Below are 14,838 nucleotides of genomic sequence, written 5' to 3'. Positions count from 1 at the left end.
CTCTCCCACTCCCTCTGCCTGTGTTCCCTCTTACTGTGTCTCTCTGTCAAATAAATAAATAAAATCTTAAAAAAAAAAAAAAAGAAAGGAAGGTGAAGTAAGGCCTTAGCATTTAAAAATGATGCCTTAGGGGCGCCTGGGTGGCTCAGACATTACGTGTCTGCCTTTGGCTCAGGTCCTGATCCCAGCATCCTGGGATCGAGCCCTGCATCAGGCTCCCTGCTCAGCGGAAAGCCTACTTCTCCCTCTCCCACTCTCCCTACTTGTGTTCCCTCTCTTGTTGGGTCTCTCTCTGTCAAATAAATAAAATCTTTAAAAATAAAAATAAATAAAACAAAAATGAAGTCTTGTCATTTAAAACATGACGTACATGTATTATAAATAACTGAAATACAGAAGAGTGTGACAGCTAAACTGTCATCTACAATTCCACCACCCGGACACACTGCTGTTCTCTTTACAGAAAATGTTATTCTAGACATCTTTCTACAGACCAACACGAACAGAACAAATTAAAGGTCATTGCAGAAAGGATCATGCTATTTTTTATTAAAAGTATTAGATTTAGGGATGCCTGGGTGGCTCAGTAGGTTAAGCCTCTGCCTTCAGCTCAGGTCATGATCCCAGAGCCCCAGGATCAAGTCCCACATCAGGCTCCCAGCTCCGTGGGGAGTCTGCTTCTCTCTCTGACCTTCTCACCTCTCATGCTCTCTCTCTCTCTCTCTCAAATAAATAAAACCTTTTTTTTAAAAAATATTAGATTTAATTTTACTTGGTTTATTTTTTTCCTTTCTTTTTAAGATTGTATTCTTTATTTGACAGTGAGAGCCCGTCCATGAGTAGGGGGAGCAGCAGGCAAAGGCAGAGGGAGCAGGAGACTCCCCGTTGAGTGGGGAGCCCAGTGTGGGACTCGATCCCAGGACCCTGAGCCAAAGGCAGATGCTCCGCCGACTGAGCCACCCAGGCGTCCCTACTTGGATTTAATAGAATAAAGACTCTGGTGTGAATAAAACACAGGCATCACCGAGCTTCAATAAGTGTTTCTTCACCCACGAGAGAGACTTCTTTCTGAAAGACCTTTTTCTAAAATCATATGAGATTATTAAAACTATTGAGGTTCAGGGCACCTGGATGGCTCATTCGGTTGAGCATCCAACCCTTGGTTTCAGCTCAGGTCACGAGCTCAGGATCCTGAGATCAAGCCCCGTAGTGGGGTCTGCACTCCTCCCAGAATCCACTTCTTCCCCCTCTGCCCCTCCCCCTACTTGCATACTCTAAATAAAATAAATAAAAACCTTTAAGAATTTTTGAGGTTCATTTTCCACTGCCTTTCAACGTGAGGTCCTAGTGACTGGCTGTTTTGAGAAACAAGGACACCAGCACCTCACCCCAGGTCTCCTGCTCAGCCCTGCTCTGTGCGTGTTATTTTGTTATATTTACCCTCTCCAGCGGCGGCATTTGCATGCCACAGCATAACTGCAATGCCCGTGGTCATTTAGTGCTGGTGTTTACTTAAATGAATTGAATGCTCGTAGATTCTCTATTCCCCAGTTCTTTATTTGGTTCATTTTTTTTTTTTTTTTAGATTTTATTTTTAAGTCGTCTCTCCACCCAACGTGGGGCTCAAATTCACAACCCTGAGATAAAGAGTTACGCAATCTTCCAACGGAGCTGGGCAGCCCCCCATCCCCCCACCCCCGTTTGGTTCATGGCTAACCATGGCTAGTTCATGAAGGGACTAGATTTCCACGGATTACTTCATTTCTGTTTTATACGGCAGGGTTCTTTCAAGGTTGAAAAGGACGACGCACTTGTTACCTTCGTATTTGACCATCCCGGCTGGGAATGAAAACGTCGGGGGCCCACTGCCCCTCCTGGAGAACTCTGCGAGGCTGTTCTCCCGGGAGATCGGAGAAGTCTGCTACCAGCCTCCTCTCAGTAGACCATTTGTATTTTTGACTAGAGGGCTAAATAACTCTTTCCCAAATTTTTATTTTGGAAATAATTCCAACTCACAGAAAAATTGCAAGAAAAGTGCAGTGAACAACATTCCCGTCATCTGGATGCACCGACTGTTCACGTTTTGCCCTACATGTGCTCCAGGGCGACTCTCTTACTCTCTCCCTCTCCCCACCAAGCTATTAGAGAGTGAGATGTCGAGCCACACTGCACCCTTAAATATGTTAGCACACGGCCCCCCGAAATGAGGATCTTCTCCAATATACCCCACACTGTCATTACCACACTCAGAAAATTAAACTTCCTATAATGCCTTACACGATACACCAGACATACTCAGCTCTCCCAGCGGTCCAGATAATGTCGTCTACAGCTGTTCTCTGCCACCCCGGACCCAACCCAGGATCGCACGTGGTCATCTGTCCTCAGTCCCCTCTAATTCTGCAGTCCCCGAGCCTTTGTCTTTCCTCTGTGGCATTGATCTTTCCAACGGTTCAGGCTGGTTGTTTTCCAAAATGTCCCTCGATTTGGATTCCTCTGATTGTTCCCTCATTATTCGATTCAAGTTGAATATTCTTGGCAGGAATGCCACGTTGGTGATGTTCCTAAAGAATTAATTTCCTTGGAGTTTAGCGCTTGCCTAAGATGTGTGTTGGCATGACACGTCGCAAAACAAATTTCGCGGAAGGAAGTACCTGCTTTCAAGCCCGCGATTCAGCCCCTACTGCGGGTCTGGGACATTCTTTGTATCTTACCTTGAAACTTACATTGTTTCCTTCCTCCCGGCTCTGTGTTAGATCACCCTGTCTCGTTAACTTTTCCCTAATTATGTTGTCATTGGCTTTCTCTTCCCCGCGCCCTGTAATTATCTCGAGCCTCCCTTTTGCAGCAACTCACACTTGCAGCAACAGCCGGTCAGTGCCTTGCTGTTTCTAACCCACGCGTTTGCGAGCGTGCAGCTTTATTTCCTAAGATCTACAATCTCCCTTTTCTCTCTCTCATATGGCAGCATTTCGTCTCTCTGTGTTTGAAAAATTGAATTCACACTCTTAGTAAGTCGTACTGGAACCTGGTGCTGGTGGATTTCCTTCTGCTCCCCTGTTCTCTGCCTGCTTTGTTCCAGGTTTTTGCCCTCCATGTAAGACGCTTCCCGTTGCCATGTAATTTCTGTCCTCATGCTTGAGCAGCTCCGCGAATCCGTCCTGCTCTGCTCTGCCGTCTGCTGGGTGACTCCTTGATGTCCTGCTCTGAGAGCCCAGTTCCTTCTCCCCACCTCGAAGTGAAAGGGAAAGGACTAGGTCTTTTACGTCCTGTTCACTTCTCTCTAGCCTAAGAGAAATACATGACGGGATGGGCAGGGGGTTAAGGCACATCTCAGACAGTGTAAAATCTTTGTTAAAAATACCTGGGCTCCTTCTCCCTTTCCAGAGTTGTTCAATGTCCAGCTGAAGTTCCCATCTTGCTGGGGGTCCACCATTTCCATGGGGAGGACGGTGTCCCTAACTCAGTGCACAGACCTTTCATTGGTCACCCCCTTTTTAAGTTGATTAGATTAGATCACGCTTCTTCTCTACTCTTGGGCGTGTCCTTCTCTTTCTCTTTCTTCTTCCTCCCCTTCCTCTTCCTCCTCCTCCTTCTCTTCTTCTTCTTCTGGTTTTACTTCTTGCCCATTTTATCAAGAGTAATAATTTTTTAAGGAACTTTCAATGGGCCGTCTTATCCCAAAAGTACACCCGGAAGTCCGCGATCTTAAGTATATTTCAGCACACCAAATAAATTTTCTTCAGCTTCATTAAGGTAGAATTGACAAATAAAAAGCTGTATATATTTAAGGGGTACAACTTGATGTTTTGAAATACATAAACATTGTGAAAGGATCACCACAATCAAGCTAATTCATATGTCCAGCATTTCACGAGGTCCCATTGTCTTTTCCTGTGTGTGTGTGTGTGTGTGTGTGTGTGTGTGCAGTGAGAACACTTAAGATTCACCCTCTCAGTAAACATCATGTATAACACTGTATTATTTTTTCCCTAGATTCCACATATAAGTGAGATCCTACAGCATTTGTCTTTCTGACTTATGTCACGTAGCATAATGGCCTCGAGTTCCATCAGGTTTTTGCAAACGGCAAGATTTTCCTTCTCGTTGCTGAATACTATTCCACTGCATGTGGACAGAATTTTGTTCATCCTTCCATCCATCGACAGACACCCGGGCTGTCCCCATGCCTTGGCTGTTGTAAATAGCGCTGCTGTGAACTTCTTGAGGCAGTCATTTCATTTCCTTTGGCCGTGTACCCAGAGGTGGATGGCTGGATCACAGGGTGGTTCTATTTTTAAATTTTTGAGGAATGTCCACACCATTTTCCGTAGTGGCGGCACCAGCTTACAATCCCTCCGACAGCGCACGAGGGTTCCCCCTTCTCCGCATCTTCTCCGACATGCGTTATCTCTTGTGTTTTTGATGCCAGCCATTCTAACAGGTGGGAGATGGCATCTCGCTGTGATTTTGATTTGCATTTCCCTGATGAGTGATCTGGAACGCTTTCTCCAATACCCGTTGGCCATTTCTGTGTCTTCTTCGAAAAAAAGTCCCTTCAATCCTTCTGCTCATTTTTTGATCAGATTGTTTGCTCTTTTTGCCACTGAGTTGTAAGAGTTTTTTTTTAATATATATTTTGGATATATATTATCAGATTGGATATATATTATCCTTACCAGAGCTAGGATTCATACTTATTTTCTCCCATGCTTTATGTTGCCTTTTCATTTTATGGATGGAAGAAGCCTTGCTAGGCAGAAGCTTTTTAATTTGATGTGGTCCCACTTGTTTGGTTTTGCTTGGTTGCCTTTGGTTTTGGTGTCAGAAATTCCACACCCTCTGACCAACATCTCCTTGTTTCCCCCTCACCCCAGCTAAATAGATTTTTAATGGAAAACAAACTCCCAGTCCTATTCATTGAATAATCCATTCTTCCCCACAGATTTTTAAATGGAATTTTTATAGAAAATGATTACATATATGCGTCTATATTTGTGTCTTTAATGTTGTACCTATGATATATATTCCTGGCCCAGGACAACTCTGTTTTATTTTTATTTTATCTTATATTAATTTTATTTTATGGAGGCTCCATGCCCAACACAGGGCTTGAACTCATGACCCTGAGATGGACTCACATGTTCCACCAACTGAGCCTGCCAGGCGCCCAGCTCTGTTTTAATCACTACAGTTAAATACGAGATTTTCATATTCACAGCTCTCCTTCAGTACTTTCCTTCTTCATCGTGTTCTTTTGTCCTTTTCCTGCATTTTTCTGGATGTATCTTAAAATCTTTACACAAGAGATCTGGGGACTGTGGCACTTTGATTGGAGTTGCGTTAAAATGGTGCATTTGTTTGGACAGAATGATCTTTATAATCAAGATTCCCACTTAGAAACAGGATATGGCTCACTGTGTAGTCAGATTTTCTGACAAGGCCTGCCACACAGTTGCTTTCTTTCATATAAATCCTACACATTTTTGCAAATTTTTGTTCCTTTTATGAATGGGATCTTTTTTTGTTTCTCTTTTTTCCCATGTCATCTTATAGCTGATGATTGCCCATGGAGAGGAAAAAGCGACAGTCTGTTTTTGCTCTTGTTTAATCTGGAACATTCCACAAGTCGTGTCACCGCACTGGGCCACACTCGCGTTCTTTATCGTTTCGACTTTTGTACGTGTGCTGCCAATAAAAACAATGCAAAATCCTCTCTCTTTTCCAACACTTTATTTCAAAAACACCAAACATGTAGGAGAGTTATGAGAATTTAACAATAACGACCTGTACCCCTGCCACCCAGAGCCTACTGCGAATGTTCGACTATACACCTATCCATTAACCGTCTCCCTCCTGGTGGTTTACCCCTCGCTAGCAGATCTTCCACATCGTCAACGGTTATCTACCTAGTCTGTGCAGCCCTTCGCTAGCTCCCCGGAGCGAGGCCGGACCGCTAGCCTAACATATGAGGCTGTCCACACACTGCCCCCCCCCAACCATTTCAGGATCATATCCCAAAGCTCTTCTTCGCACATAAAGTGTTCTTTACCAGAACAGCTCTTATCAGACTCGCTGAAGCCCTATTTACCTTTCCTCTCCAGCTGAAATGTCGCCTCCGTCGCCGAGCCCCTGCAAGCTGTCTGCTGGCTCTCTCAGTTGCCCCCATCAACCTCCTATAAAGCCCTGCCCATGGCATCATAACACAGTCAATATTCTGTACATGTCCATCTTCTCCACTAGACCATGAGATCACCAAAACCAAAACCCTCCTTATTTCTCCTCTGTATCCCACTGCCAAGCCGGGTTCCTGACACACCATGAGGCTCAACAGACCTCCAGTCCAGGAGCTAAGACTCCAAGATGACGGAGATAGGCACGACCCTCAGCTCTCTGGCAGGCCGCCTCAGGGTCGGGGAGCGGGTTACCCACCTGCACAGGCATGCCCAGATCTAGCTTCAGCCCCATATAGGGGTCGATGTAGATGGTGAGGATGACCTCTGAAGGATCCTGGGCAAAGTGTTCCAGAATGGCATCGTGCTCGGCTGTCCAGACGGCATCCGCTAGTCCCGTCAGCACAGCTCGGGACCGGAAAAGGGGCTTCTACAGAAGGAGAGCAGAGAGCCGAGGCAGGTACAGCTGTTAGGATGAGTCATTTCTCCCACTCACAAGTGCCCATGAGGACATGGGAGACGGAGACGGGAAGTCAGAGGGGTCGGGAACAGTGAACAGAAGGCTGACAATGAACTGAGTGATAGGCTTCAAGCTTCTAAAGAAACAAAACAATCATATTCCCTTGCTTCTGCAAGTAAAACTAGACGAGATCACTAGAGGGAAAGTGGGGGAGAGTATCTTCCTGAGAGATCTCCTTTATGCCTGTGGTTGTAAAAACACATCGTCAAGCAATCCTCAACCTCAAAGTAAAACTAAGTCAAGGGAACCTGTAGGATATTAGCCTAAAGCAAGCAACCAGGAGCAAAGATGGCATGCCACAAAAAAAGATAAGGCCGCAGCCTCTCTGGGGTACCGAAGTAAAAGGAGATATCCCGGGAAAGCCAACTGGCATAGGAGAGAAGAAGAAGGGAGGGGAAAAGACAAGACTGGGAAATATCAAAGAACACATCAATTCAATGAAAAATAAATTATAACTGATAACTTGGAAAAATTTCATCTGTAGAGCTCCACTAATAAATTCAGGAAACTTGGGGCACCTGGCTGGCTCAGTCAGAGGAACACAGGGCTCTTGATCTCAGGGTCGTGAGTTCAAGCCCCACTTGGATATAGAGATTACTAAAGAAAATAAATAAGCTTTAAATATTTTAGGAAACTAGAAGATGCGAAGATGAACGGGGGGAGTCACCTTGTCCTTCTCCCAGTTCTCCTGGAAGATGAGAAGGAAGTCTCTTTCACTTAACATTTCCAAGTCAAGAAAACTTGGTGCTCTAAGAAGGCCCCACATAAACACGCAGACAAGCCTATGAGGTGTGAGTCATGTCACGTCATTGAACTCAGAAAGCGAAAGTATGAAAAAACGTCCAATTTCACTTGAAATCAAAGAAATACAATTAAAAATAGCAAAGATAGGGCGTTTATGGCTACACTGCTAACACGCAGACCTGGAAAACGCTTGTAGCTCGTGTGAGGCCAGAATGTGCAATTCATCTGGAAGACAGCCGAGCGGCACACACTGAACTAGCCCCAGTGTGACTCCAGGTGGGGAGACAAAGAAGCAAAAGCTTCGAGGACTGTCCCTCACTTAAAGCCCTTCTCCTCCTGCAGGGGGGTGGGGGGGGGTTGGGGGGGGCACAGACAACTTTGTCCTTTACTCAGTGGAACGGATTTATGGTGAGCAGGAGAGAGTAAGCAGAAGCAAGTGACAGACTGAACAGAATTCCTCATACTGGGGTGCCTGGGTGGCTCAGTGGGTTAAAGCCTCCGCCTTCGGCTTGGGTCATGATCCTGGGGTTCTGGGATCGAGCCCCACATCAGGCTCTCTGCTCAGCAGGAAGCCTGCTTCCCCCTCTCTCTCTGCCTACTTGTGATCTCTCTGTGTCAAATAAATAAATAAAATCTTAAAAAAAAAAAAATTCCTCATTCACCATTTTAACAACTGAGCCTCTGATTCACCGGTTATCAGGGAGGAATATCTCGGCGGAAAAGCCTAACTTACCACATCCACCTCGGCCTCCTGGAATTCTTCCTTCTCTACCTCGGGTTCCTCCAACTGTGGCTCTGGGAAGAATAAAAATTCCAAGATGAAGGCATTCCTTCAAAACTGAAACCCAGAGTCACCCCATGACCTCCCCCTACTCCACTGCTGGGTGTGTCCCCGAGAGCACTGGAGGCAGGACTCCAAGAGCCGCTCCGAGCTCCCTGCTCCCAGAAGCATCCTTCCCAGCAGCCAGAAGGTGGAAACAACCCAAGCGCCCATCGACAGACGATGGGTCTACAGAGGGCAGTGAACCGGGACTCCACTATGAAAAGAAACGGAGGTCTGCCGCCGAGCCTCATCACGGACAAGCCTTGAAAACATGACATGAGGTGAAAGAAGCCAGTCCTGAGAGACCGCGGGCGGGGTGACTCCATTTGTGTGAAATGTTTAGAATCAGCAAACCCACAGAGACAGGAAGTGGACTGGTGGTCAACAGGCTATGTGGGGGAGGGGCTGCTAAAAAAGCCTGGGCTCTGGTGTGGTGAGGACACAGGGTCACCCAGGGGTGCCGGGGTGGCTCAGTCGGGTGAGCATTTGACTCTCCATTTCAGCTCAGGTCATGATCTTGGGGTGGTGAGATATAGGCCCCTACCAGGCTCTGCACTGAGTGTGGAGCCTGCTTGAGATCCTCCCCCTTTCCCTCTCTCCCTGCCCCTCCCTCCCTCCCGCACATGCACTTTCAGTCTCCAAAACAAAAACAAAAACATATCGGGTTATCTGGTGCCAATTTTTCAAGGCGCTTGATGTGGCTTTCTTGGTGGGAGCTGATGAAATATACGCTTGGTGGTGCTGGTTGAAAAGCTTTGTGTACTCCCCAAATCAGGGAAGTGCTCTTGAAAGGGGTGAATTTTACAGTAAGTGAATTCTATCTCCATTTTCTTGAAAAACTGATGAGGGAGGAGGAGCAGAGTTGGGGGGGGCATGAAGGCGGGCAGTGCGATGTTAAGGTTATCCTGGGGGGTTGGGGGGGCATTCAGCTTCCGGCCTTCCTTGATCTTCCCATGCGGACAAGTCCCACCCACGGAAAGCAGCCCCTCTCCAAACCAAGACCAGGCCGAGGGCACTCATTCCCACGGCACCCACTCTGCTCACTCATAATCCCCAGAAGGGCCTTTTTCTACCTCCAGATCTGTAGCTGACACGGGAGATGGGTAGAACCAGTGGGTTTCCCATCTGCCGTGGGCTAAAAAGAAGAAATGAGATGGAACCAGAGAACCTTGGGGGACAGGACCCTCCAGCTTCCAGAAAGAAACACTAAGAGGGAGGTGGGCCTGGGGGGCTCCGTTGGTAAAGCAGCTGCCTTCGGCTCAGGTCATGATCTCAGGGTCCTGGGATAGAGCTCCACATCAGTCTCCCTACTCAGAGGGAGGGAGTCTGTGTCTCCCTCTTCCTCTGCCCCTCCCCCTGCTTGTGTTCAAGCTCCCCCCCCCTCTAATAAATAGAATCTTTACTTAAAAAGCTTTTCAGGGGCGCCTGGGTGGCTCAGTGGGTTAAAGCCTCTGCCTTCGGCTCAGGTCATGATCCCAGGGTCCTGGGATCGACCCCCACATCAGGCTCTCTGCTCAGCAGAGGGCCTGCTTCCTCCTTTCTCTCTCTGCCTGCCTCTCTGCCTACTTGTGATCTGCCATATAAATAAATTTTTTTAAAAAATCTTTTAAAAAATAAAAAATAAAAAGCTTTTCAAATAAGAAATACGGAATTATAAACCTGTCCTTCTTTTCTTTTTAATATTTTATTTTTTAAGACCTTATTTGACAAAGAGAGAGCTCACAAGTAGGCAGAGAGAGAGAGGGAAGCAGGCTCCCTGCTGAGCAGAGAGCCCGATGCAGGGCTCAATCCCAGGACCTGAGATCACGACCTGAGCCGAAGGCAGAGGCTTAACCCACTGAGCCCCCCAGGCGCCCCTCCTTCTTCTCTTCTTAATGGGAATGGAGAAACACTCAAGGAAGGAAAGGTTGTGAATACAGACCGTTGGCCCACCTTTACCAAGAAGTGTCTTCGACCCTCTTTCCACCCATCTATGAGAGCAGATAACACCTGCTATCACAAATACCACAGACCAGGTGGCTTATAAACACCAGACACTTATTTCTCACACTTCTGAAGGCCTGAAGTCCTAGATCAGGATGCTGGCCTGGTCCCTGAGAGCCTTATTCTGGGGCACAGGCTTCTCGTGGTGTTCTCACATGGAAGAACGGAGCCAGGATCTCAGAACCAGTTTCCTAAAGCACTTATCCCAGCCACGACATGGTATAAGCACTTCCCATGACATAAGCACCTCTCAAAGGCCTTGCCCACTAATCTCATCACGTTGGGCAGTAGGATTTCAACATACAAATTTGTTGGGGGGCGGGGAGGGGGGAAACCACAAACACTCGGACATGGCAGGCCCCCTGTCTCCAGTGGGACAGGACTCAATCCCTACCCAACCCCAAAGGTGACAGGGATTGCTGTGTGCTCTGGGGCTGGCAGAGAGGCCCCAGGCCTCTCTGAACGTCTGCTGGGGTTATGCATCAAACAATAGAAAGGCTTAGAGCTCAGGGAGCCCCAGAATCTGTATTTGCTGGTTAGTGCTTTCATCTAGAATCTCCTTCCCTTCCGCCACTGGAGGATTCTCCAAACTGAACCTCCTGCATCTCCTGCTTCCCCCCTGTGCTCCAGGCCACCCAAACTCTGGGAGCCGGTCCCCCTTGCAATGCTTCCAAGAGAATTGGCGGTTTCTAGCATCTGGATCCTAGGACCCCGCAGATCCCGGACCCTTCTCCCACACCCATGTCTAATCTCCCCACTGTTAATATCAAAAGGAGATTCCGTTCCTCTCCCTCTCGACAAGCTGCCAGCCGTGAGAAGAAGCCCCATGGAAAAGAGGAGGCCTGTGCTTAGTTCATAGTCGTATCCGCATGGGCAGGTGCTCTAAGGGACAGCCCAGGGACACCAAACCTTCCAACCCACAGGGCCGGAGTCCCTTGGATCTAAGCCGCAGGAGGCAGCCTCTTTAAACTCTTCTCCCCCACCCCCATGGAGACATCAGGCTGCTTTTCTCGTGGCCCTGAACCCGACCCCCTGAGCCGACCGACGCCCCTGCCAAAATGGAAGGCAGGGCTACAGAGCTTGAAACAGATGGGAGAAAGCAGCCGTCAGGCTTAGGATTCAAAGGGTGGCAAAGCAGGCGGTCTCCATGGTGATGGGCTTAATGGGAGAAAAACATTATTTGTTTTGCCACCCAGGGTGAAAATGGGAAGAAGGAAGAGATCAAACCCTCTTCGGTGTGGTAAGAGGAACCCCGAGGCAGAGGCCAAGTTAAAGCACCGGCTGGTGAGCTCTTGGTGCCTTTGCGGGGGAAGGGGGACACAGAAGAAGGACCCCAGCAGCAGGCCTGAGAGTCCACCGACCCCCAGCTTCTAACCCAGAAGCAACAGCCCTCGGATCCTCTTTAAACGCAAACACTCTGCCTCCGAGCTCGACCCCAGAAGGTACCCACCGGGCTCCTCCTTGAGGGCCTCAGGCTCCGGCTGGGGCTCCGCGGAGGGCAGGAGGCTCTCCTCAGCCTGCGAGGCCAGCACCTCCTGGGTAGTTTTCCTGCGGGTGCCTCCGCGGCCACTGCTTGCCCGGGCGCTCACTTTCTGCTTCTTCTCCGCTTTGCTGGACATGGTGTGGGCAGGACCTGCAGGCATGCGGGCAGCTGGGGGTCGACCACCTGAGCCACCCCTACCTCGGCCCCCCATGCCCTGTCCGCTCTAAATACACAAACTGGGACCCCCCCCCAACTTCGTATCATAATCTCATCTGGGGATACCCACACCCTGCGCCGTGGACCACAAGGCACCTTGCAGACCCCACTCCTTTCCCTGGAGAATCCCACTTTCTTCAGAGCATTCGGTCGAAAAGCAGTGAGTCCCTTAAAGGCTTTGGGAATGAATGGAAGCTGAAGACAGTAGCCTCTAACAGACACCCCGCTAAGAAGGGTTTAGGAACCTGTCTCTCTGCCCAGAAGTGTGAGAACAGAAGATCAGGAGGGAAAAAACCTATAAGCTGCGATGTTATACACTCCCTCAACCACCTTACCCCTCAAGGCCTCGGGTGAGGGAGACAAGGCCCAGGGAAGGGAAGACTGCCCCCGGGTTCCCCGCCCTGTGTCTCCACGTCAAGTCCACGAAACACACCAGGACGATTTTCCCATGTAGCTCCTTTCCTCCCAGCTTACTAATAACCTCCTGCAAGGGTGGGGTGGGGAGATGGAAAATTTTCCTCCTACCCACACTAAAATGTGCAACCTCCTTAAGCCGAGGAAAACCGGATTTGTGACATGTCGCTTTAATTTTTCATTGCTGGGGTGGGGGGAAGGAACCCTGTTTTGCGTGTACTGAAGAGGTCTCTGGGCATAGCTGACCCAGTCACTCTGGGCCAACCTGCAAGGAAGACCAAGATCCTCCCGTTCCTCAGGCGCTGAGGACAGCCTGCGGGAAGCAAGGAGGAAAGTCACCCAAGGTGCAATTCCGCCTTGTGTCTGCAGGAGAAGGCCCTGCGGGAAGAAGGCCTCGCTCTCGCTCTCGGGAAAGCGGGAGCACCCCTGTCGGCTGTGGGAACCACTGGGGCCACGTGGGGCCGGCTGCCGGGCATTCCTCCTGCAGCCAGCTCCAGGCCCACAGCCACTTGTGGCTGTCCTCCCGCCCCACGGGCTGCCCCAGGCAGGGATCGCAGGTTAGGAGTTTCAGACTGAAGGATGTGGACTTTGCTGGAAGGAAAAACGTCCTACTGGGCCCACGCATCGATAAAGCCAACGGCAGCAGCGCTGCGGGTCTCCAGAGAAGCGTCCGCCGGTGCTTCCCGGCCTCGGGCTGCAGCCCCAGGGGCGTTCGCGGGCCAGGCGAGGGGGCACCCTCCCCACAGGGCTCTTCCCCCGGACCGCCTGGAGGGGCTGCTCGGCCGGCCTGGGGACCCGCGCCAGCGCCCGGGGGAGCCGGCCCTGTCCTCCAGCGAGCTCCCCCGCGACCACCTTGCCTACAACGGTCACAACTGTCCCCCACCCCAGCCCCGCAGCGGCGTCCCGACCCCAGCGCGCCTTCCTCTCCCCTCCCCCCCACACCTGACCCTGCCGCCCTCTGCCCCAACCCGGCTGCCCCTCTCCCCCACCACGGCCCCTTCTCCCCTCTCTGCCCCCGACACACACCTCACGACGCCGACCCTGTCCACCCTAGGCCGGCCGACAGCCCCTCCACCTGGGAAGGCTCCCGGCTAGCCCCGCTCCCGCCCGCGCCCGCACGCGTCGCCAAGGCAACCCCGCGCGGGGAGGGGCGAGCGGCCGGGGCGCGAGCCCGGCCTCCACGGCGCAGGCGCAGGGCAGCCCCGCTCCGCCGCCCGGCTGCTGGACCCGGCCCGCGTGCGCCCCGCGGGGACCCGCGCCCGCAAGGGCCGGCGAAGCGGGGCCGGCCATCGTGTCCGGCAGGCCGGGGCTGGCCGGGTCTGGTCCGAGCACGGGCCGCGCTGCCGCGGGACCCCGGAAGGCCGGGGGCGTCCCGGCGCCCGGGTCCGCGGGCTCGCTCCCGCGCGCGGCCGGCAGGTGGCGCCCGGGGTCCCGCCACGGTGTTGGAAGGCACTCCAGGATTTCAAGGCAGCCGCGGCTGCTGCTGGGTCCGGGGGAAAAACCGGGGCTGGAGCACCCCTGCCCTCCCGCCCGTTTCCCTCGCCGGCGCTCGGACCGGGGTCTGGCAACGCCGGGCGGCGCGGGGCGGGGGAGCTCAGGGAAGAACGGAACTGGAATTCCGGGAACCGGCGGATTGGCTCTGGGAAGCGTCGCCCGTTTTGGGGGGAACGGGAGGCGGGGACTCCCTGGGGAAGGTGACCGGGCCGGGGACGGGCTCGGCTCTGCGTGAGAACAAAGGCTCAGTCCTGGGGAAGCGAGAGGAGAGGGGACGTGGGGGTGAGGGGGGGCAGACCTCGGCTGGGGCTAGGGGGCGCTGCGGGCCCGGGGCCGCGAAGGGAGGGCCTGGAACCCTGGGCTCTACCTGCGGCGGGAGAAGCTGGAGCGCGGAAGCCGAGTCGGGGGATGGGAAGGCCCCCTCCCTGCTTCCATCAATAGTGCCTAATTAAGACAAAGCCAGCAGCGAGCCCACTGATTGCATTTCCATGAGGAGCTAAATTGATGACATTTTCTTTGCTGGATGCGGAGGGGGAGAAGCTGGCACCTCAGGTCCCCCCTTTTCTGGTTGGTGTTCACACCTGACGGGTCTCTGACATGCCAGTCTGACACCACAAGGCTCTGCGGCCTCGGGGGCTCCTGAAGGGCCCTTGGGTCCATCCACACCCAACCCTGACCCCACCATCCCACCTGTCCTGATTTCCAGAATGAACAGCACCTGCCCTCGGGACTCCCCTCCCCGCGCCCCGTTATCCTTAGGGTAGGCGTCTGGGCGGCTCTGATTTGGGGCTCCCTAGCCCAGGCCGAAGTCCTATCGCTGAAGGTTGAAGTTGTGAGGGGTCCTGCCACGCCCCAAACCGGCTGCACTGCAAGTGGGACTAAGTGGGTGATCCTCGAGGTGACACCATTGGGCCCCATCCCCCAGGGAAAAGTCCCAAAGCAACGAAGATTTGAGGGGAGGCGTGGGATGCAAGGTCTTAGAGGCAGG

The 14,838-nt window shown here is 51.7% G+C and overlaps 1 protein-coding gene across 1 annotated transcript in view; it reads right to left on the bottom strand.

Annotated features, from left to right (window-relative positions):
• The window catches only part of DNAH2 (dynein axonemal heavy chain 2), a 77,290-nt gene extending 65,404 nt beyond the window's left edge, over positions 1-11,886 (bottom strand). Inside the window, exons 1-3 of the mRNA XM_032839816.1 lie at positions 11,694-11,886; positions 8,171-8,232; positions 6,433-6,603 (exon numbers count right to left, since the gene is read on the bottom strand). Coding sequence (XP_032695707.1) covers positions 6,433-6,603; positions 8,171-8,232; positions 11,694-11,886 — 426 coding nt within the window. The remainder of the gene's footprint in view (positions 1-6,432; positions 6,604-8,170; positions 8,233-11,693) is intronic.
• Positions 11,887-14,838: the final 2,952 nt, after the last annotated feature.

This window comes from Lontra canadensis, unplaced genomic scaffold (genome assembly GCF_010015895.1).
Source record: "Lontra canadensis isolate GAN:19392208 unplaced genomic scaffold, GSC_riverotter_1.0 scaffold110, whole genome shotgun sequence".
Classification (NCBI taxonomy): Eukaryota; Metazoa; Chordata; class Mammalia; order Carnivora; family Mustelidae; genus Lontra; species Lontra canadensis.
The sequence above is the reverse complement of the archived record's forward strand: the minus strand, read 5'-3'. Positions and strand labels throughout refer to the sequence as shown.